Genomic DNA, 26,363 nt, shown 5'->3' on the forward strand with positions numbered 1-26,363 from the left:
CAGCCAGCGACTGATTCAGAGGTTTGTTGATTCTCACGTGAGAGCGATGGTAACTAATAAAGTGGACATCAGCAACGACCCGGATGTTAATAAAGGAATCATGCCTTCAAAATAAGAGCGTGAAGTTTTCATGGGTCGAATACATTTATACCTTTGTCTTCATGCTCTTCAATATTAATGTAGAAAAGCACATTTAAGTATTGTTTAGAGCTTTGAACAGTCAGATCGATATGTAAACGAAAACTCGGTGTCATTTAATTCTGACATATTTTATTTTGAAAAGTCTGACCACAAAGCCACACCGTCTTTACTTCCTTTGTTGTGACAGTAGTAAACCCTCACAGTCTGGTATCATAGTCCAGTTTTGTGGGCTTTCCAGGTTGCCTATTTTTTGGTCGTCTGTCAGAAAGTTATTTTACTTTACACCGTGTGGTTTAATCTCGTTAGACGGACTGAAACTCCAGAATGTGCCACTGTAGTTTGATTTGCTAACGTTAGCTTTAGCTGGTTGTAGTTATCTTTAGCAGCAGAGTTGACTGACCTCCTTCTTCATGGCGACAGAGAAACACAGCTCAAAGTCCAGCACAGAGTCCTAATTCCGCAGGGCTGCTGACTCTCTCCAAAATGTCTCAATTTGATGACTCTGATGATACCACTCCACTGCTGGGGGATGACGCATGCAGGTGAGTGCAGAGTTCAACAGCTATTTATAGTGTAACTAAACCACAAAACACTTTTCTTTTTTTTTAGCTGAAAACATATTTATATTATGGGGCGCCGTTTGTAAAGTTGTGCGCACTGAAAATAACAGCAACATTTCTCCACATTTAGCTCCAGAATGTCATAAAAATGTGGAGTGAAAAAGTCACTTTTTTTTATCACATTTAAAGGAATATCTGGGATCTTCTTCACATTTAATTTTGTTGTGAAAAATATATTAAGTTAAAATAAATGTTAAATCCAAATTCTAAATATACATCTAAATGTTAAATATAAATCTAAATTTTAAATATAAAGCTAAATGTTAAATATAAATCTAAATGCTAAATATAAATATTAAAAAAGTGACTTTTAAAAATGCACTCTACATTTTTACGAGGTTTTGCAGCTAAATGTGGAGAAATGTTGCTGTTTTTTCGGTGTGCACAACTTTACAAACGGCGCCCCATAGTATATAGGAATTTAGTAGTGCTGTGAATCAATTAGGGCCTTGATCCCAGCAGTTAAGCATAAAGTATTTAGCATAAGTTAATGTGTGTAGAGAGAGACTGCCATCTGCAGGTCGAAACCCCTCTACTGCAATTGAGTTTTAAATAAATCAGCCACTATAACTGCCAGTAGCTCTAAATCACCTGTGTTGTTTTGTCACCCTGCCTGTGTCCAGTGATGACTCCCGGGATGAGGATTACAGAAGTCGATGGAGGTCCATCCGAGTCATGTACTTCACCATGTTTCTCAGCAGTGTAGGTGAGGACACCCAAGAGTTACTGGGATTTTTAATCACATCAAATCGAGGTGCCCCTTATTGCAACCGACTCCCCCAACAATCACATCACATATACACTTAAAGACATCTGACATCCAGCTTTATGATTTGCAGGTTTTCTTTATTTCAAAATAAAAACGACCTCTAGAAGAACATTAATAACATGGTAACAACACTGATATTTAGCAGGAAAACATTGATACAATTTCAAATTTTCAATTTCACACATAAAGTAGTAGTTTTAGAATTTTTCAGTCATTATATAACACAATAACTTTCACAGTACAGCTTTCAACAAGCAACTGTCATGTATGTAGTGGTGACTGAAAAGGCAGAAGCAAAATGCTTATTTAAGACTAGCCTACATTTTCTATCTAATTAAACTAACAGCTTCCAAAGTGTAAGGAAAACAACAAAAACAACCAAAACAAGTGAATCATGAACACTTAAAAACTTCAGAAACTGATTTGCATACCATTATTTTTAAAAACCCAAAGTGAATCACAAGCTTTTAAATGTATACTGGCATCACTCTGTAATTTAACCCCAAATTATATTATAAAACAATATATTTTTTCCTACTATCTTCAAATTTCTTCCTCACTCATTTAGGGGGAAAGTGACACCCCCTATGGACGGCCGGCGCCCCTAGCATTTGCCTATACTGCCTATGCCACGGGCCGGCCCTGGCTGCACTGTCTCTGGATGGAGACGTTTGATGTGTGTTTGCATAAAAAAAATACCTGTAGAAAGACGAACCAATGCACAAAGTCCACCTATGGGGAACAGTTGATCAAAATAACATGTCCCACCTTTTTCAATGTTCTTATTCTGTTATCTATAGATACATACAGAACCATACTTCTCTGTTTTATGTGCTCTTTTAGGTTTTACAATTGTCATCACATCACTCTGGCCTTATTTGCAAAAGGTATGTACAACCTCTTGTGTCAAATATGACTGTATGCATCATAAACACTGCAGATGACGTCTTATATTTATATGTTGAATGCTATCATTATGTTATACTGTATTCTTTGACAGAACATGCTTTTATTTATTTTATTTTAACCCCTTTACTTGGTTATGTGTCTTACAGATTGATGATAGTTCCACTGCCAGCTTTCTGGGATGGGTGGTGGCAGCCTACAGTCTTGGTCAGATGGTGGCCTCACCCATTTTTGGTCTCTGGTCCAACCACCGGCCAAGGAGGGAGCCACTGGTGTGCTCCATCTTCATCAACCTGTCAGCCAACATCTACTATGCCTATGCTTACCTGCCCCCACATTACAACAAGTTCCACATACTGATATCCAGAGCCTTTGTTGGTTTTGGAGCAGGTGATGAATCTCTCTACGAATGTCATATGACTTTTTTGTTTATAGATGACCAGTGTTACATAATTCCTTACATAAGCAGGGCATTTTCATTGCAGGTAATGTTGCTGTGGTGAGGTCCTACGTCGCTGGAGCTACTTCCCTGAAGGAAAGGACTGGTGCCATGGCAAATATGAGCGCCTGTCAGGCCCTGGGTTTCATCTTGGGACCAGGTGACCTTTTCTTCACAGTATGTAAATCTGGCTTGTGTTGTCAGTAAAATCAACAATGAAAAGGTTCTGTTAATATTTGCATATCTTTGCATATTAGCTTTGCAGGCATGCCTGTCATTCATTGGTGAGCATGGAGTCACTGTCAAGCTCATAGACCTGCAGCTCAACATGTACACAGCTCCTGCGTTGCTGGCTGTGGTTTTTGGTCTCATCAATATTCTGTTGGTTGTTTTCTTTTTGAGGTGAGGCTTTACTGAAACACATCTGAAACACATCTGACAATTTTTCCTTCTTGTTCTGTAGGATTTTGAACATTTGCACAGGGAAATGTGATGTCAGTGCTCTTGTTGATTTCAAAAAAACAAATATTTAGACCCTTGGAATCAACTTTTCCGCCTTTAGTTTAAGTTCAGCATTAATTTCCTCACTTTTATTTTTCGGCTGAAATGTCTGTTGTGATTTTTGTCGACAGAGAGCACCGCGTTGATGAGCATGGAAGGCATCTGCGAGCCATTAACTACACATCAGAAGGTATTTACTGCCAAAACTCAAACAACAGTATTTGTAGTTGTGGGGATTTTATTTTATTTTGTGGTTTTGTTTTCTTCCTTAAAGCTGGGGTTGGAAGTCAGATTTAGATACACTTTTTGTCATACTGGTTGAAATGATCTTTATGTCCTGATGGCAATCAATACATAATGTGTTCCTAAAAAAGAGCGAAAAAAAGCTGCTATCTACAGCCGGAGTAAACCTGGGAAAACACCAACCAATCACCGTTTTTGGGTCCCAAAATTTTAAACCAATCAAATCACGTCCTGGCGTTCTGCCTGCCTCTTGCGCGGACATTTCCCCTGTGTTCACTCACCGTCCCCTGCCTCTGCTTCCCCTAACTCTACTGACTGCCCCTCTTGCTTGACCTTGGGCCTGTCCCCTCTGACCCGATGAGGTGCTTTGCTCAGGACTGTAGTCCAGATCAGGGTCTAAAAAGCTCTCACCACGGGGGCTCTGACAAGCAAAAAAATAAATGACATTTAGCAAGTCCTACAGAAAATACATATGTATTGTAGCATCCGTCCGGACGCTGTAAGGATGACGAGCCGATTCGTGAACACGTTGAGTTTTAATAACCGGTCACTGTCGGCCGTGATCATGCCAACCAACAAAACAACAATCAATGTTTGAATGAATGAAAAACTTCTCCTCTTGTCTCTCCTCTCTCCCGCTCACACACTCTACACCTCTCCTGATGCATTCACTAACTGTCAACACTGTAGGAATTAAGAACATCTACACTGAACACGTTTAACAAACAGTAGAGCTGTTACAGTATTACATGTATTATAACTTTTCTCCTGATATTGTGTCACCAGTACAACTGGATAATACTAGCATGACAGTTGTGAGTACTAACAGCAGCCATGTTTGTTTGTGTTTTTAACTTTCATGATGATAATGTTTTGCTGAGGACCGGTTTTGAATCAGTCACCATCACATGGTCATGAATCAGCGGCGCTCGTGCATGTGAGCGGTGTCGTCGTTTTGGAGGAGCTCTGAGGGGAAGGGGGAGGGGTTAGACGGAGTCCTGAAGACATGCTACATTCAAATTCATGCAAGTTTTCCAGGACTACCAACCCAAGCTTTAAGGGCCTGTGTCCACCCACAGCTTTGTGAAAAAGTGCAAAAATGCCCTTAGTCTCAGCTGCTTTTTGTTGCCCCACTCTCAGTTAATAAAAATCCACTTATGAAACAGAGCTGCCCCTTTCAATGTCACTTCTTAAAACTGCCAATCAAAATCAAGCAGTGGCAGAACCGATAATATCAACTTTGTCAACAACAATGGAGGAGGAGAAACTAAACAGACCTGTTTTTTAAAGGTACAATTTTCAGGTGTGAGCTGCTGCCAACGCCAGGACGTTTCCTCTCTGTTGTGTTTACTTTTCTTTGTAAAATGTCCTTGAATAGAAGTAAATATTAAACGTACAGAACAATAGAAAGTCCTGTGAGACGATGTTTATAATGTAGCAAAAGTAAGTACAGATTTAAAACATGCCGAAGTTGTAATTGTGAGTGCTGTCAGTGCAAAAATACAAATAGTGGACACAGACCCTTAAGCTTCTGTTAATGTTCAATCCTTTGCCATAGATGGAGAGTACCTCAGTGAAGAACAGGAGGAGAGAATCGATCAGGTTGCAGTCCTGACCTCCAACATCCTCTTCTTCAGCGTCATGTTCATCTTTGCTGTCTTTGAGACGTATGTATTTCATTCAACACCACTGAGTCCAAAAATGAAGACTCACTTTGCTCCTGCTTCTTTTTATTTGTGTATTTTTTTTCCACTTTTTCAGAATTGCCACCCCTCTGTCCATGGACATGTTCGCATGGACAAGGAAGGAAGCCGTGTTGTACAACGGCATCATCATCTGCTGCATTGGATTTGAATCCATATTGGTGTTTTTAGTTGTGAAAGTGGCCGCTCAAAGGTACGCTCTCTAATGCTTGTTTTGATTCAACTTTGAATGTATTCCAGCTTCAGTGCCCATCTTTCTGTAAGATGATTGTTTATGTCTTTACAGAGTCGGGGATCGTCCTGTTTTGCTTGCAGGCTTGGCAATTATATTCTGTGGCTTCTTTGTTCTGCTTCCATGGGGGAATCACTACCCGAAAATCCAGTGGGAAGGTATGTTTGGTTTGATTACACAGTATGGTTACCGTGTTGAGTTTAAATGAGTATCATTTAGGCCACAAGAATCCATCTACACTGTACTTCTGTTGGCTCCCGCAGACTTCAAGTTTGTGTCCTGTTCTCTTTTCAAAATACAGACATCAAAAACAACTCTTTGGTCAGTCAGATGTCTGCCGCCACAGTTGTCTCCAACAGCTCTGTGGAGCCAACAGGATGCCCGATTGAACAGACCTGGTGTCAGTATACACCAGCCATCCAACTGGCTCAGTTCATCTCATCTGACGTCCTCATTGGGATCGGATACCCTGCCTGCAACGTGATGTCATACACGCTGTATTCCAAAATACTTGGACCCAAACCCCAGGTAAGAAGAACACAGACCAGAAATATGATTTAGGTTCTTGATTGTGGTCCAAGGTTGCTTGAATTTACTTTTCGAAGTCATGAATCAAGTTTCGAACACCTTAACTGTGGTGCTGATGTGTCACACTGCTTTTTGCAGGGTGTGTACATGGGCTGGTTGACCGCCTCGGGCAGTGGGGCTCGGACATTGGGCCCAGTCTTCGTCTCTCAAGTCTACACCCTGTATGGACCCCGCTGGGCCTTCAGCCTCATCTGTGGCCTGATGGTGGGGTCAATTATCCTTCTCGCTGCTCTTTACCACAGACTCATCGCCTTCTCTGTACGCCACGGAAGGACTGTGACTTAACAAGTGGAGCGTCCCTCTGCAGAGACTGATTGTAATTTCCTACTTATGTTCTCAAGCCGAAATCCAGGCTCCAATGAAGGCTCTTTGTTGTAGTTACTTTTAACTGATGGTAACTGATGAGCTGCAAGAGTTTGTGTCTCAGGGTTTACCTTTGAACTCTAAGGTGGAGAGATAAGGTCACGTTTTTACCCAGACTTGATCAAAGATGGTGGCCTCTTGAGTTTAAAGGGAGCTAGCTAGCTCACTTGTTGTGAAAGAATCGAAGCACTGCATTATTAACATGGGTCCATCATATTAAACCAGTCATAGCTTTAATTCTACAAGTTACTTTACATGGGTTACTGAAAGCGCAAGCATAATGTAAATGTGTAAATGGTGTCAAAGATATTTTTATCATAACAATTTTAAATACACAGACTATTCAAGCAAAGCCTTACATGATGTTGCACATGTTGGATGTATAGGAGCAACAGTGACCAAATAAAGGGCACTTGTCAACATATGCTAAGATATATTACTATTAAGTTTTATTAACATAAACGGTGCTGACTACTGTTTGATTCATTGAAGTTAGTATTCCATGTTCCTGAATGCACTGATTTAACTCTTTATAATTTGTACTTTTACTGTAAAGTTGATGGAAAGGTAACTCTTAAAAAGAAGCAAACATCATGGCATAAATGAAAAAGGTTGTCTTCTACATGAAATCATTCAAAAGGTACTGTGTGAATGTGTGGATGAAAATAAATTGCTGAGTGAAAGAAATCTTGTGATCTTCTGTAGTCCTATTTTAAAAAAAATCTAAAAAAGGTCATCTATGACATTACCTAAAATCCAAAAGCTTACATATCGATATATCTATTAATTAATTAATTAATTGTATAAATTTAACTTCATACAGGCTACCTTGTAATATACAGTGGTGGACAAAGTACACAGCTTCTCTGGTTTCTTTTTCTAGCTCATAAATAGGCATCACTGTTAATTTCAGTCCATTTCATGACCACTTAAAAACTCCTCACAGGAGCTTTAAGTACAGTACTCAAGTAAATTTACTAATTTGGAAACTGAAATGATGCATACAGATCATTTACTGCTAAACTAATGAAACACTGAGGATAAAATAGTCGTACTGTCCACCACTGATTACTTGTATAAATGTAACTTCATACAGGCTACGTTGTATTTTTTACAGTCTATGGTTGTAATATAGTAGTGGAGAGTGGTAGTTGTGAGCGTGCTTCCATCCAGGAGGCAGCAGAGTATGGAAAGCCGTTTGAGCATTTATTCCATATCCTTGATATCAAGCCTCAGTTCCCTGCACTAGTGAGGTCTTTTACAGCACTAGTTAACTAGTTGAATGTTGAAACCCTTACTAGTTAACTAGTCGACAGCAAAAACTCCTACATGTCGACTAGTAAAGGCCAAAATCTTTACTAGTGTTACTAGTCAGAGGGATTTTAACATTACTAGTTAACTAGTAAGCCTATAAAAAGTTTACTAGTTTACTAGTAATGACAAAAATGTCCACTAGTAACACTAGGTAAAGTATTTTCTGCAGGACTAGTTTACAAGTAAGGTTCAAAATTGTAACTAGTGAACTAGTGACAGCCAAAAGTCCAGTAGTAACACTAGTGATTGAGTTTGGCTTTTACTAGCTAACTAGTAAGGCAAAACGATTCACTAGTTAACCAGTAACCACAAATAGAATACTCAGTTGACTAGTGAGTTTCTTTCACACCTTACTTGTAAACTAGTGAGGTGCCAAAGGGGACACTAGTTAACTAGCTAGAGCAAAAATGTCACTAGAAATCCTAGTTTGAGTCTTTTGGAACTGACTAGTTAACTAGTAGGGCTGAAAATATTGACTAGTACTACTAGTTAAAATCAAACTGCACTCTACTTATACTAGTTACAGAGGATGCTAATGAGTAGGCGGAGAGATTCATAAACTGAAACGTTCCATTGGCTCTCCAGAGAGAATAACACCCATAAGAAAATTAACCTCTTGAAGCCTGATGATATTTCCCTGATGCTAATCACACAATCTTTTTCACCTTGGCATGATTTTCTATTCAGTATATAAAAGCCTGTACTTTATTTCTGATTTCTTTCCGTTGGCTTTTGAACAGCCATATATTAATCTATGTAGATCATATGTATCTTCTTATTATTATATTATTATTAATAACAATAATAATAATAATAATAATAATAATAATAATAGTTGAGTGCAACCTTGAATTAGATGAAAAATCAAAAGGGTTGTCATTGCCCTTTGTCTGTGTTGCCTCATTCTCTGTTCAGATGAGAATGCTTTTATTTTGAAAGCACACAGGAAACATCTGTGTTACTAGTAGTACTAGTAGATGTTTGCACTTTGATATCACAGATATCAGGGATATCAAAGTGCAAAAATTCTACTAGTAGTACTAGTAACACAGATGTTTCCTGTGTGCTTTCAAAATAAAAGCATTCTCATCTGAACAGAAAATGAGGCAACAAAGACAAAGGGAAATGCAAAACCTTATTTTTTTTAAATCCATGTAAAGCTGCATTCAACTATTGTCCTTAAAACCTGTCTCTAGGATTATCTGTGCTATTAGTTAAACAAAAAGGAAATTTTTTAGAAACTTACAAGAAAACTTTTGTGTTCATACAAATGTTTTTACACACGTTACAAGCCCCGGATCTCACCATCTTACCACTCTATACATAAGCAAAAATAACACAACATCAATTACATAATGTGAACACACATTCCTGTGCATCACACATGAAAATGTAATTTTAAATGTCTCATGGTTTTTTATGTGTACATGAGTCAAAAATGTATTCTGTTAAAGCATAATCAGTGAATTGCAATTCATGATAGTACAAAAAAGAAAAAGGCAACCCCTCAAACTGCTGCCTTAACTCAAGTTACAATTCTAAACAGGCCCTTTAAGACTTTTAAGAACACAGAGCAGACATTGACCAATCACAATCATTGTCCCGCCTGCTTCATTTGAATGCCATCCACTAGTGACACTAGTCCAGCATGTTACACTTAACATGTCAACTAGTAAGGACCAAATGTCCACTAGGAATACTAGTTAAGGTCTTTAGAACACTACTAGTTAACTAGTTGGGCTCAAATGTATTCACTAGCTCACTAGTATGGCAAAATAGAATGCCATAATGAAAAAATATTTCCCGCCTCTTCATTACCAATTTGTACAACTAGTGTGACTAGTGAGCCTTTTTTCCCCAATAGCTTTACTAGTGAATGCATTTAAGCCAACAAGTTCACTAGCAAGATTTATAAAACGTCACTAGTGCAGCAAGTGGATATTTTGGCTTTTGCTAGTTGACTAGTGAACATTTGAGACCTCATAAATTAACTAGTAGGGTTCCTTGTTCCATCCCTAGTGTTACTAGTTGACACATTTTTGCTGACTAGTTTACTAGGTACAATTTTGAGCCTTACATGTAAACTAGTACTGCAAAAAATACTTTACCTAGTGTTACTAGTGGACATTTTTGTCGTTACTAGTAAACTAGTAAACTTTTTGTGGGCTTACTAGTTAACTAGTAATGTTAAAATCCCTCTAACTAGTAACACTAGTAAAGATTTTGGCCTTTACTAGTCAACATGTAGGAGTTTTTGCTGTCAACTAGTTAACTAGTAAGAGTTTCAACATTCAACTAGTTAACTAGTGCTGTAAAAGACCTCACTAGTGCAGGGAACTGACGCTTGATATCAAGGATATGGAATAAATGCTCAAACGGCTTTCCATAGCAGAGGACCTCCTGAGAGTAGCTCCTCTACTGGTTACAGGTTACAGTGCGCATGCGTATCACCAAAGGTCCCTGTTCCCGCGATCCTGAAACCAGCTGTGAGCGCGCAACACAACATGAGGAAGTCATAGGCCGTCGATATAAGCCAGAAGTCAATGCTCGCTTGTATGTTTAACTCGTTTAATGTACGAGTGTATGCTTTGTTGGGAGGGTAGCTATTACTAAACATGGATAAGGATGACGATGAGAGAGGTAGGCTACCTGCTTGTTTTTACCCTTATACAAAGTTTAAGGCTAATTTAGCTAACCAGCTAAGCTTGCTCCCACTTAGTTACTTGAATTGTTCAGCTAACCACTGCCTCATAGGGGTTTGTCACTAGTATACAGCATAATGTGACTCAATGTTTGTGTCTTTTACAGAGTTCCCAGACCATCACGTTTTCGTAAGTACAACATTTGAACTCCTCTTCCTCACGTCGACGACATGAGGTTTGAGCCCACATGTGGCTAACTAGGATGTTTTGCTGTAATGTCCTCCATGGAGTATTAACTCTATTGTGTATATATATCTAACAATACTTTCATATGTTGGAGACACTTCAACAGATGAACCCATTTTCTGTTAACCCTGTAATGTGAAATCATTGGTCGTGTGTTCAGTAAATATCAGTGTTAAACTTTGTGCCAAACGTTGTTTTCACACGTCTAACAATGTTTGTTAGCTAGCATGGCAGCATTAGAGACGAGTTGTAAGCTATAATTGCTTTAGAAGTTATTTTGAGGTATTAGCATGTCATTTTTTAAATTTTTTTATTTTTAATTTTACCAGGAATAGTCCCATTGAGATACAAAGTCTCTTTTTCAAGGGAGTCCTGGCGAAGACAGCAGCATACAAAGTTTCACAAATAGAACAGGACAAAACATACTGGATATTTCACCAGATCAATGCTGGTGTCACATGTTTTTTCTTTATAGAAGGTGACATCTTTTCTGTTACTGGAAACCTCACACAGCTCCCACCTGCACATTCTCCCGAGAGGTTGTGGCATGCATGCTGTTAAAACACAAACAATAATTCAAACAATTCCACCTAAGTCTTACTGAAATCATCAAAAAAAAAGTAGAATTTGAGTCAGATTGCTCGCCATTTTAAGAATTAACTTTAAAGTTGATATTGTGTTGCTGCAACCCAAACTTTGTACCACTTTAAAAGTTGCTTCCCCCAATGAGACTGTCAACTTATCACAACTCAACTTTTATGTAAAATATGAAAAATAATATGAATTTAAGGCACTAGTGGAACTGTCATTTACTTTTCTTTTCTCCTGTCTAGTCAAGGGTTTTGGGTATGTTTGATGGAAACCCAGGTTTTCAACGAATATTAAGACTTGGTCTTCAAGGTAAGTGAACACCTTGCTGCACATTTACTGCATGCTCAAAGTCTGTTTCGGTTTCAACATAGAAGCTTCAAACACTGATTCAGCAGTCCCTCCAGGATTTCCTATGCCTTTTTTGGGCCAAACTACCTAATTTCATGGTGTTCTACTGAACAAAACTACAATAGAGGGATGTTTTAGCAGAGGGAGTTCCCTGTGTACTGTCGTCACTTCATTTGTTTCAAGTAGGGTTGCAAAATTCCGGGAATTTTCGAAGTTGGAAACTCTCCATGGGAATTTATGGGAATAAACAGGAATAAACCAGGAATTTACTAAATTGAAGGTTGGCTGTTAATAGGGAACTTAAATATAGTTGGGGAAAATATATTTTAGCATGATCCTGACTAAAACAACCAGATTACATGTAAGTACAGTTGAATATCTATGCTAGTCCTCAATCACATGCACATAGCACACTGCTTACTCATGGCTATTGAGACCACGCCCCCTACATGCTCTTTTCATTTAACAATTTCAATGGGACTTTGTTGGGATTGCATTTTTGTTCATTTTTTATTTTTTTGGGTCGAGGGATGAGTAATTTTTAACTCAACATTCATGTTTTTGTTCTTCAATGAAATAATTGAATGTTCATTAAAATATTTAACACTTGATAAAGTTCTACTTACAAATTAATCTGTTTTAATTGTATTATTTTGGATGGATGTCTGCTTATAACCAAGCAAATATTTATGCTTGGATATGATTCCTTTCCGTTAAATTACCCTCAATTCACAGTTAATTCCCATAAATTCCAATTCCGAATATTCCCAAAATTCCCCAGCTTAACTTCCAATGGAAATGTACTGGAAACTTTCCACTCCTTTGCAACCCTAGTTTCAAGATGCCAAAAAGAAAAAAAGTATAAAAGTGAGACTTAAGCACATAGCATGAATTGCTCCTTTCTCTCTCATAATGTTTATCTCCCAGCTGTTCATGTGCACAAAGAAGACTCTACATGTTATCACAATCCAGCTGTTGCTATTTGTCACAGCCAAACTATCCAAGGATGAACCTTGGATAGGTAAATAGTAGAGATATGGGCATTTAGTTGACTTAATGATGAAATGTGCTGCCCTCACTTGTTGGCGTAAGAATTACCAGCCAGTTAAACATATTGGTATTTTTGGCAGCACTTTGAGAGGAGCAATTGAGGTATAGTTGTATGTTGGCTGTGTCTTGTCTACCATAGCAATGTGTCACCAGCACAGGCATGTGGACGTTAACCTGAAGGCTGGTGGTGCTAGCTCTTCTAATGGTAGCCACACTCAGCTAACCAATTTGGCACTGTTGACCTGCAGACTCTCTGGTCCTGTTTTTAGCAGTGTCAAATTGATTTAGGAACACAACTTGTGATTGGTCAATAGTCAATACAAGCTGTCAGAAAGAGGCTAAGTGGATAGCTTACAGTCGTCAACAGGGGAACATGGATGAATAATCATGAGAAGAAATATTCTGTTTCAAGTCCCCCTCAAGGCTTTAGCAAAGAAGTGAGTTTTTGGTAACTTGAAGGACCGCACACAAGGAAAGTAGGGTGATTGGTCAATTCTGCAGAAAAGTCACAGTAATTACCCAAAAACATTTCATGTTACTACCTGGAGGGACTGATGTAGGCATTCAGATAATAAGTATTGATGGATTCTTGCACGTTTGCCAAACCTCTAAGCAATCCCTCTCTTCTTCTTCGACAACGCAGCTGAGCTAGATGGGGCAAATGAGGAGATTTACCAAATACGCGACTGTTCAAAGTTACCAATTGAGCCAACTGAGTACCTAAAGGCGTCCAACTGGACCAGTGATGGTAGATTTCTAGGGAACTACACAAGGCCAGCCAACTCTGTTCCAGTAACTAACCTCAATGCATTCGCAAGCCTTCACGTCACAGCATCGGAAAACAAGCAGGCCAAGGAGACGGTGAGTTCACTTATGCTGCATGTGTCCCGTCACATGGTTTACAATCTGAGTCATGGTTTACAATCTGACATGTTTTGCTCTTGTATCTTGTAGGATTCCGAAAAAAGGGGCGGAGTATTACAAGAAACCAAAAAATACAAAGGAAAGGCGGAGAGGAAGCGGCTGAAAAAGCAGGTACGTTCTGCAGTTGCATGAGACGTTTTTGTGTGTGCGTGTGTGTGTGTGTGGTGGGGTCGCTGACAAATAAGCCTCAAAAACTTTTTTTTTAAGTATTTCCAGAATGGTCACAATGCATGTTTATGTGTCTTGAATAATGTGTTCTAACAAGGCTTGTATGTTAAACAGATTTTTTAAGTGTTTCAATATTTTTTTTTTACACCCTTTTCTTAACTTGAACACCCGAAAAATGTCAGGTGGCGCAACCAGATATTTGTCAAGATATATGTACTTTCCTATCATTTATTCTAACTGAAACTTTTAGTAAGTATCCCTTAGAGTGGTTACAGTGCTTTACACATTTCTATTTAGGACTATGTAGGATTTTTGCATTCTATTGGCCAGGTTTAAAATATATTTTTTACAGTTTTAGGTTGGTTGTACCACCTGACATGGAAAGTGTTACCATCCACCTACAAGTTGATAAAAGCTATTCTATTATTATTTAAGAGACATCTACAAACCTTTTAACTCAGCCATGACAATTAGTAGGGTCCTCTGAATGATTTCATATATTGAAGTCCATTATAACTACTTACTTTCAAAATAAAAGGTCCATGAGTACGGTGGTGCCACCCTGACATTTGAGAACATGCAAATTGCCAGACAAAAGTTTTTAAATAACCTTAGGTGCCCTTAAACTACTGATATTTATGAAATGTTGTTTATTTCAAAGCTCGTATATGTAAAATCATGCCATGGTGTTTTCATTTGAATTTATTATTCTTAAAATAAATTTTTTATAGTGTTTTATGTCAGTTCGCTTGCTCGGACGGTCGCGCCATCTGATATTTTCAGGGTTTGAGATACTTAAAAATAAATAAATCTCAATATTTGAATGAACTGAAATTGTATTTAAAATAAGCAGATTTTATATAATCAATTGATGTATGTCTTAAAAATAACTAATTATTTCAAAAGAAAATAATGGATTCGGACACAAAAATATGCACGTCATGTCAATGACCCGGTGACAAATCATGATTAAACGTCCTTGTTTGTGTTTCTACCCGACAGAGACAGAAGGAGAAAAAACGCCTCGATGAGCTGGAGAAGGAAAAACAGACCTCTGGAAAAAATGAAGATGTAAAAATCTGTTGTGTGCAAATACCTCAAAGTTTCTAACTGAACAGCCTTCAACATGAGTGAATCAACTTGCACTCTTCTCTTTTGTGTCCTCTCGTTGATAGGGAGAAGATCATACCAAGGAATGTAAAACAGAGAAGGGTAAAGCAGATAACAACGTGTTTAAAAACAAAGATTTGGCCATTTACAAACAATGGGCGTGTGGCAAAGATACAGACAGCAGTGACTGTAGTGACGAGGATGACTCCTGTGAGGAAGAAGGGGGCACTGAGGATGACTCTGGTGACTTTGAGGTACTAAGTCTTCCCTTGTGATGTCTTAGTCTTGAAGCACAAAACTTGAGCGCTCATTTGAAAGTGAAATGTTGATTTGCTTTCTCTTTACTCCTCTGTTCTATTTGTTAGCCTTGAGTGCGCTGAAAGGATGTGTGTTTCTGTCTTTAGGAGCTGGATATGACGAGTACATTTGTGAGCAAAGCTGCCGATATAGCCAGACGTAAACTGGAGCAGAAGCCCAAACCTGAGAAGAAGAGAAGCCCGGTTAAAGAAGAAGCTAAAACCAGCCCGGACAAAGCGTGTGACAAAGCAGTGACCGAAAAGAAGGTCCGTCTGATGACTATTAGAATCCACTTACTCCTGATTGACCGTAATAAAGTGACACCCTCATCACCTTTCTCTTTTCAAACAGGACCCTGTCACTGCTAGCAGCCTTACTGTTGAAGATAATGTTAGAAGAAGTACCGAGCTTGCAAGTAAGTGTTTACCACCTCTTGTGCATGTTTGGACACTGATTGTTCGTGGATAAATACCTGTCATGTTTTTTTTTGTCCTACAGATGCAGGGAATAGGTCTGCTAGCAGTGGAGACTTTAAAACAGCCGTGAAGTATTTCACCGATGCGATTAAATTCAACCCGACAGAGTTTAAGTGAGGACCAGCTTTATGATTCACTGATTATCAAACCATGTGATTCTATGCAATATTTAATCTGTTTTCTCTCTCTCCCAGGCTGTTTGGCAATCGTTCCTTCTGTTTCGAGAAGATGCAGGAGTATGAGAAGGCGCTGGCTGATGCAGAGTTGTCTCTCAGCATGCGTCCAGGCTGGGTTAAAGGTCTGTTTAGGAAGGGCAGAGCTCTGGCAGGTCTAAAGGTCAGTAGTCTCTCGAATTACATCTGAACCACCCACCATGCCCCGCCACGGGAGCTTTTCTGATATCATGTAGTTATAAAACAGGTGTGGGCTTTTTAGCAGGGAACAGAAACTGATATTCATCGCCAACCAAATACGATAGAAGCACAGTTTCACTCTGCTACAGAAGTATGAGGCACGCTCTGGTTACATCAGAGTGCCTGATCCTAACACCATGTTCCTTCATACGCAAATATTTGTGCAACCAAGGCAGTGTAACACTGATAACATGAAACCCATTTCAATCCCAGTTAGTTTAATACTTTGTCAGTCCACAGCATGTAATACAGACACACAGGGTACCTTTGAGCATCTTAACCAGGCTTTAGTTATGTTGAAAGTAGCTGTTAAAGTCTGCTTTGGTTGGCGTTGGAGCCCTAATCCTAACTTTAAATGTGTCATCATTCTGTGAACCAAAAGTAGTTTCATGTGTATCACATGTCAGTGAAAGAAGATAATAGACACTACCTTAAGTGTCTGAATTATCAGATCCCAAACTGTCCCCTTATAGGCTTTAAAACCGCCTTACAGATAAGTGTGACGTGTTTAGTGTAGGACCAATGTTTAACTCTCATTATATAAAGATGATACACGTGAGGTACTGTACCTACTTGCTGATTCAGAGAAGAGGGTTTTTATTGGGCAGAGGAAGACGCCTGTTGGAGAAACTGATGTTCAACCACGAAAACACATCAAAGAAAATGTTGGTTTTGTGGAAGTGTTGCGCCACATATGAGACAGATCAGTGGCGTGCAGTTTTTAAGGCATGTTCCAGTGATGTTTTTTTTAGAGGGAACTAAAAAGGGTCTCTTTGCTACAATGTGAACACATCCAAAAAAATAAAATTCCAAAGAAGTAACACAAAAAAAACAAAATTTTAGCTAACAGCTGATTTGTATTTTAAGCATTAATACCCTTTCTATGAGTACTCACTTCTGCTGCCTTCACTGTGGGACTAATCCTGAGATCAGTACAAACTTGATTATGTGAAGGATGTGAACATCAAGCCCTTGACAACATGTAAACACATGTTTGTATATTAAAGCAGTGTTAAAGGTGCAGTATGTAGAAATGGGAATATTAGCGACATCTAGCGGTCAGATTCTAGAATGAACCCCTCTGTTCCTAACCCCTCACATCACCTAAGCGATGGTAGCCTTGGTGGAACAGAAGCTCTCCTGAAAATGGCAATTAGTTATCAGACGATGTGTTGTGTTGCCGTCAGACAAAAAGACTTTATTAAATGTCATAAGCCATTTAACCGTCTACTCTGCGGCATGAACTGAAACTACATTTCTTTACGATAACAATTTCAAACAAATACATACTGCATGTCCGTTCTGAACTGCTGTAGAAGCATGATGGTGATTCATAATGGCAGCCTCCATTAGGAGACCTGCTCCTTACGTAAACATGCATACTTATTCTAATTTTAAAAGAATAAACTTGGGTGTCGTCGGCCTAGCGTCTAAGCGCGCACCCCTTGTACAGAGGCCATAGCCCTCGTCGCAGAGGTCACAGGTCCGATTCCAGCCTTGATCATTTGATGAATGTCCTCCCCAAGCAGCAATCTCCAGTCTCAAACTATGAAGCCCATGCTGAAGTGTTATAAACAAGGCAATTAATTGAGAATCCGCTTGAGGCTGGCTGCAGAAACACCAGAAACCACATACACACCCATTCAAAAAAGACGATCTTTGCAGTGTGGTGGCGTGGCCCGGCGTGAGGAGATCGTCCAGCAGGAGCAGTAACCAGAAATGAGGCTTCGAACTAAGTGACAAAGTTTATTCATGCAGCATGAGAGAGAAGTTACAGCGTACTCAAGGAGCATCCGAAGTTCTCTGTCTGATTAGAGAAACATTCAGTTATTTATACATCTCTTCGTGCACTGGGGAGGAGGGAAGTGTGTGGTTTGCAGTTAAGGGTAAAAGGGGTTGATTAGAGCAATAGCACACAGAAACAAGAGAGACAGACATCAGTCTAATGACCTATAAGCCACAACGTATAGAAGACTCTAAATGTGCACACATCAGCACATGTGGTTATTCATTTAGCATAAAGCGCGTGGCATTGGTAGCCAGAAATCCCCTAAGCTTTCGTACAACTGCAGTTAAAAGCATGAGCTGACATTTCCTGTGTTTGCAAAGCAACCCCGCAAAGATCAACTACCACATCCTGGCTGACTGACCTTGTGATACAGAGGCGGATAGGTCTGACCTCGGTCAAACATGTTTTCTAGGAACTGCACAGATTGCTGGCCTTATACCCTACTATTAGCTTGTTACTTGATAAGTCATATAAAAAAGAAAATATATGAATATAACTATTAAGAGAGAATACATGAATATAACAAGAAAAATACATGAGCATAATAAGGAAATTAAGCAAGATTCCACAGCAGCATTAATAAACATGTTTACAGCCTGGTTCAAAGAACAGCTTGGCTCTACTTGGCTACTTTCTCTATCGGCACATGCTGTACGGGGGTGAATTTTTTTCTAACGAGCCGGCTCAGAAGATATTAAGATTACAAGTTTTTGCCCAAATAAGGACATGACTGACTTGACTCCCTGATGGGAACACATAGCTGTTGGCTACTAGGCTCAAACTCCGCCCCTTTATGTCACACTATGCCTGGTTGAGTTCAGCATTTCCAATATGGCTGCCGCCGTCGATTGGCTTCAAAACAGCGCTCAGGAACAGATGGGTGACGTCACGGATACTACGTCCATATTTTATACAGTCTATGGTCCCCCCCTCTCTCTACTCCCCACATTTCTTGTCTCTTCAGCCGTCTTATTGAATAAAGGCAAAAATTCCCCAAAACATATAAATAACTATTATAACTTAAAAATAAAATATAATAGTTATTTATATGTTTTTATACACTCATTTTAAAATTTCCACCAAATCTATTCTGCTAAATGCTGCTTATTTTTACACACTGCACTTTTTAAATAAAGCTACAAAACCAAGCATGAAATAAGTACACTTTTAAGTTTCTATGTGTAGTTCTGTCCCTTTTTTATTGTCATTTATTCCACATTTGTGGAGTTTTTATGATATCCAGTTAAATATTCTCAGGATTTACATGTCCTTAAGACTTTTTGTAATCCTGTACTGTAAGACAAAAAATTCATGCTCCCTCACAGACTCACGCTCTCACATTCTGCACACCTCACACCGTTAAAGTCTGTGAGGGTTCAGAACTTGGGCTCTGGGTTGGATGAGGGGATTGGGTGACTGAAACTACAATACAATGTGACAGATTTTATTTAACAACCTGATGTAACCACGCTTGTTTTATTTGCATGTTGATGAAATGGAAAAGTGTGAACTGCATTCTTCAACATGAACTCTCAGTGTTTCGTGACTAACTTCAAAGAGTCATTTCGAACACGGTGACACTGTGGTTCATGTCAGCGTGTCTTTGTGATCACTCTGTCCTTGTTGCATCAGATTGATTCAATTTCAAGTGTCATTGAGCTGCTCCAGCTCCTGTTATTTACTCAGACTTGTTTTGGCTAGCTGTTACTGTAAACATTCATAACAGGGCTGATTAATCTAGCAGCATGACGGTCATCGAGCCTCAACTTTGATCTAGTGCCGACTGAGGCAGCAGCTCATGGAAGGTTCAATGTTTTTGTTTTTTTCTTCTTCCTGCAGAGGTACAACGAGGCGTCTCAGGCTTTCAGGGAGGTTCTGAAACTGGACGGCTCGTATGCTGAAGCTGCTCAGGAGCTAATGCGGGTGCAGATGACACAACTGATGGTGCGTAGTCAACAAAAATGCTGCTCTCTCTCTTTCTTTTGAATTCATACAATAAAGTTAGAAATTACTCAAGAAGTTTGAGGGATTTCTTGCAGAGTATTTCAGGCTAACTGATGATCATGTGTGCTTTGTTTCAGGGGTACGGTTTCACTCGGGAGCAGAGCTCAAATGCTTTAATTATTCACGGGACGGTAGAAAAAGCACTAGAGGTTCTGTCCAAATTAAACAAAGCACCAGGTGAGTGTTAATTAAATGTCAATGGGTATGTTTTTAAAAGTTAAACTCATGCCTCCTTGTTCTGTTCTATCTGACCTTTCTCCAGTACATTCCCACACTCCCTGGTAAAACCTTTGTCTCCTCTTTAGGACCCATTCAGAATGGCGCCCTCCCACCAGCTCGAGTAGTGAACGTCAGCGGAGTCTCCCCAGTACTTTCAGCCACAAACCCTGCACCTCCTCCTCTTCCCCTTCAGTCCCAGATTGTACCAAAAACCCCACTTAAAGACATACCAGTCCAGAATATGTCATTTGTCCAGAGTCGACCAAATCCAGTTCTTAATCAGGCTGCAAGGACCAACATTAAAGACCAAAACCAACCACAGTGAGTGACTCTCTTTGGACTTCAATATCTTCACTATGTTGAATGCAACAGTTTGTAGCATAGCTGTGACTCCTGTTGGCACAGAGGCTCTTTCAAACTCTTAGGGAATTGAAAGGCTGCATGACAAAGTAAAAAGAAGAGCGCACATTGAACATGTGATGAGATGTGGCTTCAGTTTCTAAGAGTCCATCTCTACTAGGGATGTTAACAATTAAGCGAGTATCAATTAATTGATTGTTAAGAACGCACTGGAACACGTTTTTTTTTTTCCCGGCTGTGCGCGAACGCTTTTATTCTATGCAGCCAGACTGATTTTCAATCAATCAATCTTTATTTATATAGCACCAAATCAAATGCAACCCAAAGTGCTTTACAGCGATTGAAAAACAAGAAAGAAGCAGAAATAAAACAATGGCAAGATATATATTAGGGGAAAATAATGATAATAATATTAATTAAAAAATGTATAATAAAAATTAAAATAACATAAAATAAAAGAGACCAATGCACACCAACAAACTGTGTAATTAAAATAAGTCAAAGCATCAAAATTAAGAATACAAATAGTTAAAATAAATAGATTTAAAAAGGGTAAGGATAAGAGAGAGAATTAATGAATAGGAAAGACAGGGCAAATTTATTTATAAAGCGCATTTCAGCAACAAGGCAATTCAAAGTGCTTTACATAAAATGATCAATACAGTTAAAAATCAGTTGAACATTAAAAGACATTTAAATGAAATTAAAAAAATCATTAAAAATCATATTAGATTGTCAAGAATAAAAAGTTACAGTTTAAGAAATAAATTAATTAATAAAAATAGAATAAGATAACAGTTAAAATTACTAAAATAATAAAGCAACATTTAAATCAATATTACGGTAAAAGGTAAGTAATAAAATTGTTAAAGCCTACTTAAAAGCCAGACTGAATAAATCGGTTTTTAGTTTACGTTTAAAAGTCTCAATATCTCTGTCAGCTCTCTGTCAGATTATGAACCGGTTGCGCTCCCGACTGACACCTGACCACGTTCACATGCTCATTTTTCTCAGCAAGAACGAGTAGACAAAAATTTTGACACCTTGAGTCTGAAATATGTTTCTGTAAAGTTCCCTTGTTGCAGTAATTCCACATGTTGTAGCCTGATCCTTCACTTTGTATCAACGCACCTGCAGAGATTATGAGCCTGCTCCACATGTTGATATTCAGCGAGATTAACATTTTGTACGCCTCAATATGATCCGTAGCTACTCAATACTGTCAGTTATATACATTGTGTCGTGAAGGAAAATTTGATTTAGAGGGGAAAACGCATTTGGCATTGTTTATGGCATGGAAAACATACTTTTTTTTTAATGTTAAATCGATCATTAATCGTCAACATATCCAAAGACCAATCACAGAACAAGCTTAAATTGAGATCCCTAATCTCTACCATGCTAATGGCAGCTAGTCTATTTCTGCAGACCTTCTGCTACAGTGTGAAAAGCAGCAGGAGATAAAGAAGTGTACGACTCTTTCACAAAGCTAACAGCTGAGTGTTTTGATTGTAGATAGAAGAAATTCTTATTTTGCTTTGACACAGCCCACGGTGCTGAAATGCTTTAATACCGTATACTGCTGCTTTTTTATTGTCGTTCTGCAGCAGCTAATTCACCGGTCGTCTAAACAGAAATTAAAATTCTATCTTGTCCAAAGGCAAAAAAAAAAAAAGCTCTGAGAGAAAAGAGCTGCTGGGCGTTTTGGATGACGATCAATCACTCCTTGTGTTGGACACCTAATTAAGCACAGACTGTATACTTACGGTTATTGGTATTGCATCTCCTCTGATTAGGCACTTCATTCTAAGAGAGCAGGAAATCATTGGATGCTTTCATGCAGTTCAAACTTTGTGTCATGAATTATGTGATCTACGAAATGACAACCAGGTTTTCACCGCCTCATCTGTTTCCTTTTTAGTGTTTTTGAATAATCAATGAATCAATATTTCCTTTTCAACAGGGAGCTGTTTCCCGTCTGGGTGGGAAACCTGTTTAACCCAGTCTCTGAGTCCGACATATCCCGCCTGTTTAACAAGTGAGTGAACATGAGACACAGTTAAAACTTTTTATTCAGATTCAGAGTCATCGTTAAGAAGTGATAACTAGCGTGATTCTTGTCCTGCAGGGTCGGGGTCGTCCATAGTGTGAAGCTTCTCTCCTTCAAGCGATGTGCCTTCGTGAACTATACAAAGCAAGAGTATTGTGATGAAGCGATCCATCGTTTTCACGTAAGGTCGCCCTGAACTCTGTGATGAAAAGACTGGATTCAGTTTGATTGAACATTTCTCTTTCTGTGATCATTAAGTCAGTTTAATCCTTAAGGTCTGTGTGACTATGAAAATAGCTTTCACTAATCATCTCCTCTAAATGCTCACATGGAGCTTCTATTTATTGTTTTAGAAATGAAAGCAGATCATCCCACTTGTACTTATTCCTGTATAAAATATATATACATGTTGTTCCTTGTTCTCCTCTTCAGGGCTTTGATCTTAATGGTGCCAAGATTGCAGTGAGATACCCGGACAGGATTCCTCAAGGTATGGGCATTTCCAGATCTGCTCTCCGAGCTGACGACCTGCAGGATGAGGAAATGAGGTGCGTACATTAATGACCCACACTGATTTAAAAAAACAGAAAAAGACTGGCTCATTAAAAGTGAATGTTGCTGTGCAGTTAATAAGATGCTTAAATTTTCCTCTTTTTTTGTGTTTTTTGATTGATGGAAAAAGGAACACAAGACAGATTAGTGACATTCAAAACAAACACAATCAAAGGGGATACAATGCAAACACACGACCAAGTACAAAAGAAAAACAAGGGAGGTAGAGCTTTGTTGAGACATTGATTAATGCTTAACTTTTCTGACCTCACGCTCACAGTCGGATGTACACTACAGTTAAACTATCGTACTGCTGGGACGCTGGTGGCCTAGCAGTCTAAGCGCCCCACATGTAAGCCCCGTTTCCACCAAGCGGTTCAGTTCGGTTCGTCTCGGTACGGCACGCATTTTGTAGCGTTTCCATTGAATAAAACCGGGACAGGTCCCCAAATTACCGAGCCGCACTGTCCCAATTTTTGGTACCCTTCTGTTGGGGTGCCAGACATACTGATCCGACCCCAGAAGGTGAACCTAGAAACACTGCAGTCCGTTGATTGGTCGAAAGAATCGTCACTTCCTGTGTGACAGCGGTAATAAAGAACAACACATAACCCCGCCATGTTTAAATCTCCGGTGGACTTCGGGAAGATAACTTTTTTTGTTTCATGTCGTTCCATGGTCGACCGCGGAGGTGCAGCCTTTCCTCACGTTTTTCTTCTTTGTTGCATTTATTAGCGGGGTACACTGTGTCGCGCTGCCATGATGTCACGCTATTACGGAGCTGACGCAGCTATAGGCAGGGCTTACACGCCGTCCACCAAGTAGGGCACGGTTGGCTGTGGAAATGCAAACAGGATCAGGCGTTACCGATCCGACTCGTACCAAACTCTACTGATCCATACCAGACCGCTTGGTGGAAACGAGCCATAAGTTTTCATCGCAGAGGTCGCCGGTTTTGACTCCCGGCCGTGACCATTTCCTGCATGTCTTCCCCCACTCTTTGCTCCTCATGTTTCCTGTCTCTCTTCAGCTGTTCCCCCTAAAAAAGGCTAAAAGTCCAAAAATATAACTTTAAAAAAAAATACATATACTGTATATCGTACTGCTGTGTTCCAGGTTGCAGATAATTAAGTGGTAAAGAATTTGCCAAGTTGCCATAATTTCACTACTTCACAATTCATCTGCAACTAAATGACAGTGGTTGACACATTTTAAAAAAACGTTAAAAAAACGTTAGCATCCAACCTCTCAAAAGCCCTTAGTACCTTTGGTATTGTGACATGTCATTACAGTAAAGGTGTTAATCCTACATAATGCTAATGTAAGCTATCAAAGGCTATTCTAACTAGCTAACTCTACTGCTTTGTCACAAAAGCTAATGTTAGCGTTCAACCAAATCCTAGCTTATATTCCAGGTTGATTGTCCGTGTCTGTGATTGGTCACATGTTGCCTTCTCTGCCCTGTTTACGTGAACGCGCTCAGGGTAATTCCAGATTGACTCATCATGTTGATAACCAGGTGTGACAGATTAGCGTGATCTCCTTTGTGAGGTTCACTGAAGCCGAATTGGGCAAAGATATCTGGGATATGTTGAACTCACTTCGTAGTATACCCCTCTGCTGGTTTGGTTCTACTAAACTTGGATGTGTTTGACGAAACAATCAGGATCTGAAAGCATCCTGAGTCACCAGTTTATTATGATTATCTGAACTGATACTTGGAGTCTAACTGAGTCACTTTTTAATCTTTTGTTCAGGTATGAGTACGGCTTTGGGAGGAACGCAAGTGGAGGCAGAACGCTCTACGGTCCGTACAGACACGTCTCCAGCGACTACAAAGGAAACTACAAATACTGAGACGAAACTTCTTCAGAATAAAAGCATATCACTTCCACCTGCCCTGAAGAGGTTTTTAATCCGCGATACATGCAGGGCTTTAACGCTTTCTGTCCCTTACAAGTGTTTTTAGAGGACGATGGATGCAAATGCTTTGGGACTTTTTCTGTTTTCTTTTTCAAGAAGGGATGTCAGTATTAGGGGAAGTTATTCACAATGATTAAAAAGAAATATGTATGAGATGTTTTTTTAAAGAGCCTAAAATTCAGATTTTCACATAGGCTGAAATGATTGTCATTAAAGCTCATTACTACCAAGTAGTGAGAGAGAGAGTGAAGGATCAAGGTTCTTGTTGTTGCTTTTATAATGTAAGCTGAAAGGAAGATAATTTTATATATTACATATTCCACTTAAGAAAGAACAATCCAAGCAAAAGAGCGATACAGTTTGATGAGTTCAGGTATATTTTAGACTGCTCAACCTTGTATATGAAAGGAACTGCTCTCTGGTTTGTGGATCAAATTTGAAAAATTGATTTACATGAAAAAATTAATTTCACTCAATTACAAAAATAATTTCTATATGTTTATGTTAAAATAAGGTATAAGATCCTCACATTAAAGGCCTGATTAATCTGTATTTACTACAATGTTTACTATACTAAACTCAATACGAGTTCCTCGCCTTAAACAGTACTTATCAATGATACAGCAGTCCGTTGGAACATACCAAATCTGTGGTGGCTTAAGAGAGGATGTGTCTTCTGTTTTTCACATGGACCTGTTTATTATGGAGCTTTTCTTCTTCAACAATTAAAGATTCAGTCTAAGTATGTCGCCTCATGTTTTATTGTGACATTAGCCAATAGGAGTTGGGGTGGGGAGATAAATGTGAGGGTGTAAATGCACTTTTGATGATGAATTCTTTAATACTTTTTGTATTAGTAGTTATTCTGCAGAATATGTTGGACACTTCCATTCATCCATTATCTTGACCGCTTATCCCGTTAGGGGTCACGGGGGGCTGGAGCCTATCCCAGCTGACTTCGGGCGGAAGGCAGGGTACACCCTGGACAGGTCGCCAGCCAATCACAGGGCTAACAGAGACAGACAACCATTCACGCACACACTCACACCTACGGGCAATTTAGAGTGATCAATCAACCTGGTGAGCATGTTTTTGGACCATGGGAGGAAGCCAGAGAACCCACGCATGTATGGGGAGAACATGCAAACTCCACACAGAAAGGCACCTGCGCGGCTTGGATTCGAACCAGAAACCTTCTAGCTGTGAGGCAACAACGCTACCCACTGCACCACCGTGCAGCCTTGTTGGACACTTGTTTTCCTAAAATAAGATTAACACAAGGGGAATAAAGATTACCTTTGATAGACCTGTGTGGAATAATGAACCAGAAAACTTCCCTAAAATGTATTGATGCTTGATATTGACAACTCCAAAAAACAGGG

At 39.2% G+C, this 26,363-nt stretch overlaps 2 protein-coding genes across 3 annotated transcripts; both read left to right on the forward strand.

The window, feature by feature from the left end:
* The first annotated feature begins 301 nt into the window (after window positions 1–301).
* On the forward strand, window positions 302–7,192 carry mfsd8 (major facilitator superfamily domain containing 8). 2 transcript variants are annotated; one of them, XM_034676289.1, is made up of 12 exons: window positions 302–683; window positions 1,385–1,467; window positions 2,374–2,417; window positions 2,586–2,826; window positions 2,922–3,035; window positions 3,133–3,277; window positions 3,508–3,566; window positions 5,178–5,286; window positions 5,381–5,515; window positions 5,609–5,712; window positions 5,856–6,082; window positions 6,221–7,192. In XM_034676289.1, exons 1-12 carry the CDS (start codon window positions 625–627, stop codon window positions 6,425–6,427), a joined length of 1,527 nt encoding a protein of 508 aa, XP_034532180.1. In that variant the 5' UTR covers window positions 302–624; the 3' UTR covers window positions 6,428–7,192. The 2 variants fall into 2 exon arrangements, with proteins under 2 accessions (XP_034532180.1, XP_034532181.1); XM_034676290.1 differs by having other exon boundaries at window positions 1,385–1,463.
* A 3,039-nt stretch (window positions 7,193–10,231) lies between these two features.
* Window positions 10,232–25,726, forward strand: LOC117807294. Its single transcript, XM_034676522.1, has 18 exons — window positions 10,232–10,459; window positions 10,628–10,650; window positions 11,541–11,607; window positions 13,340–13,557; window positions 13,651–13,731; window positions 14,791–14,859; window positions 14,964–15,152; window positions 15,303–15,461; window positions 15,547–15,610; window positions 15,694–15,784; window positions 15,866–16,007; window positions 19,713–19,817; window positions 19,955–20,054; window positions 20,183–20,417; window positions 22,420–22,494; window positions 22,585–22,687; window positions 22,939–23,054; window positions 24,816–25,726. Exons 1-18 carry the CDS (start codon window positions 10,435–10,437, stop codon window positions 24,913–24,915), a joined length of 1,962 nt encoding a protein of 653 aa, XP_034532413.1. The 5' UTR covers window positions 10,232–10,434; the 3' UTR covers window positions 24,916–25,726.
* The last annotated feature ends 637 nt before the right edge of the window (window positions 25,727–26,363 follow it).

This window comes from Notolabrus celidotus, chromosome 23, assembly GCF_009762535.1.
Source record: "Notolabrus celidotus isolate fNotCel1 chromosome 23, fNotCel1.pri, whole genome shotgun sequence".
NCBI lineage: Eukaryota > Metazoa > Chordata > Actinopteri > Labriformes > Labridae > Notolabrus > Notolabrus celidotus.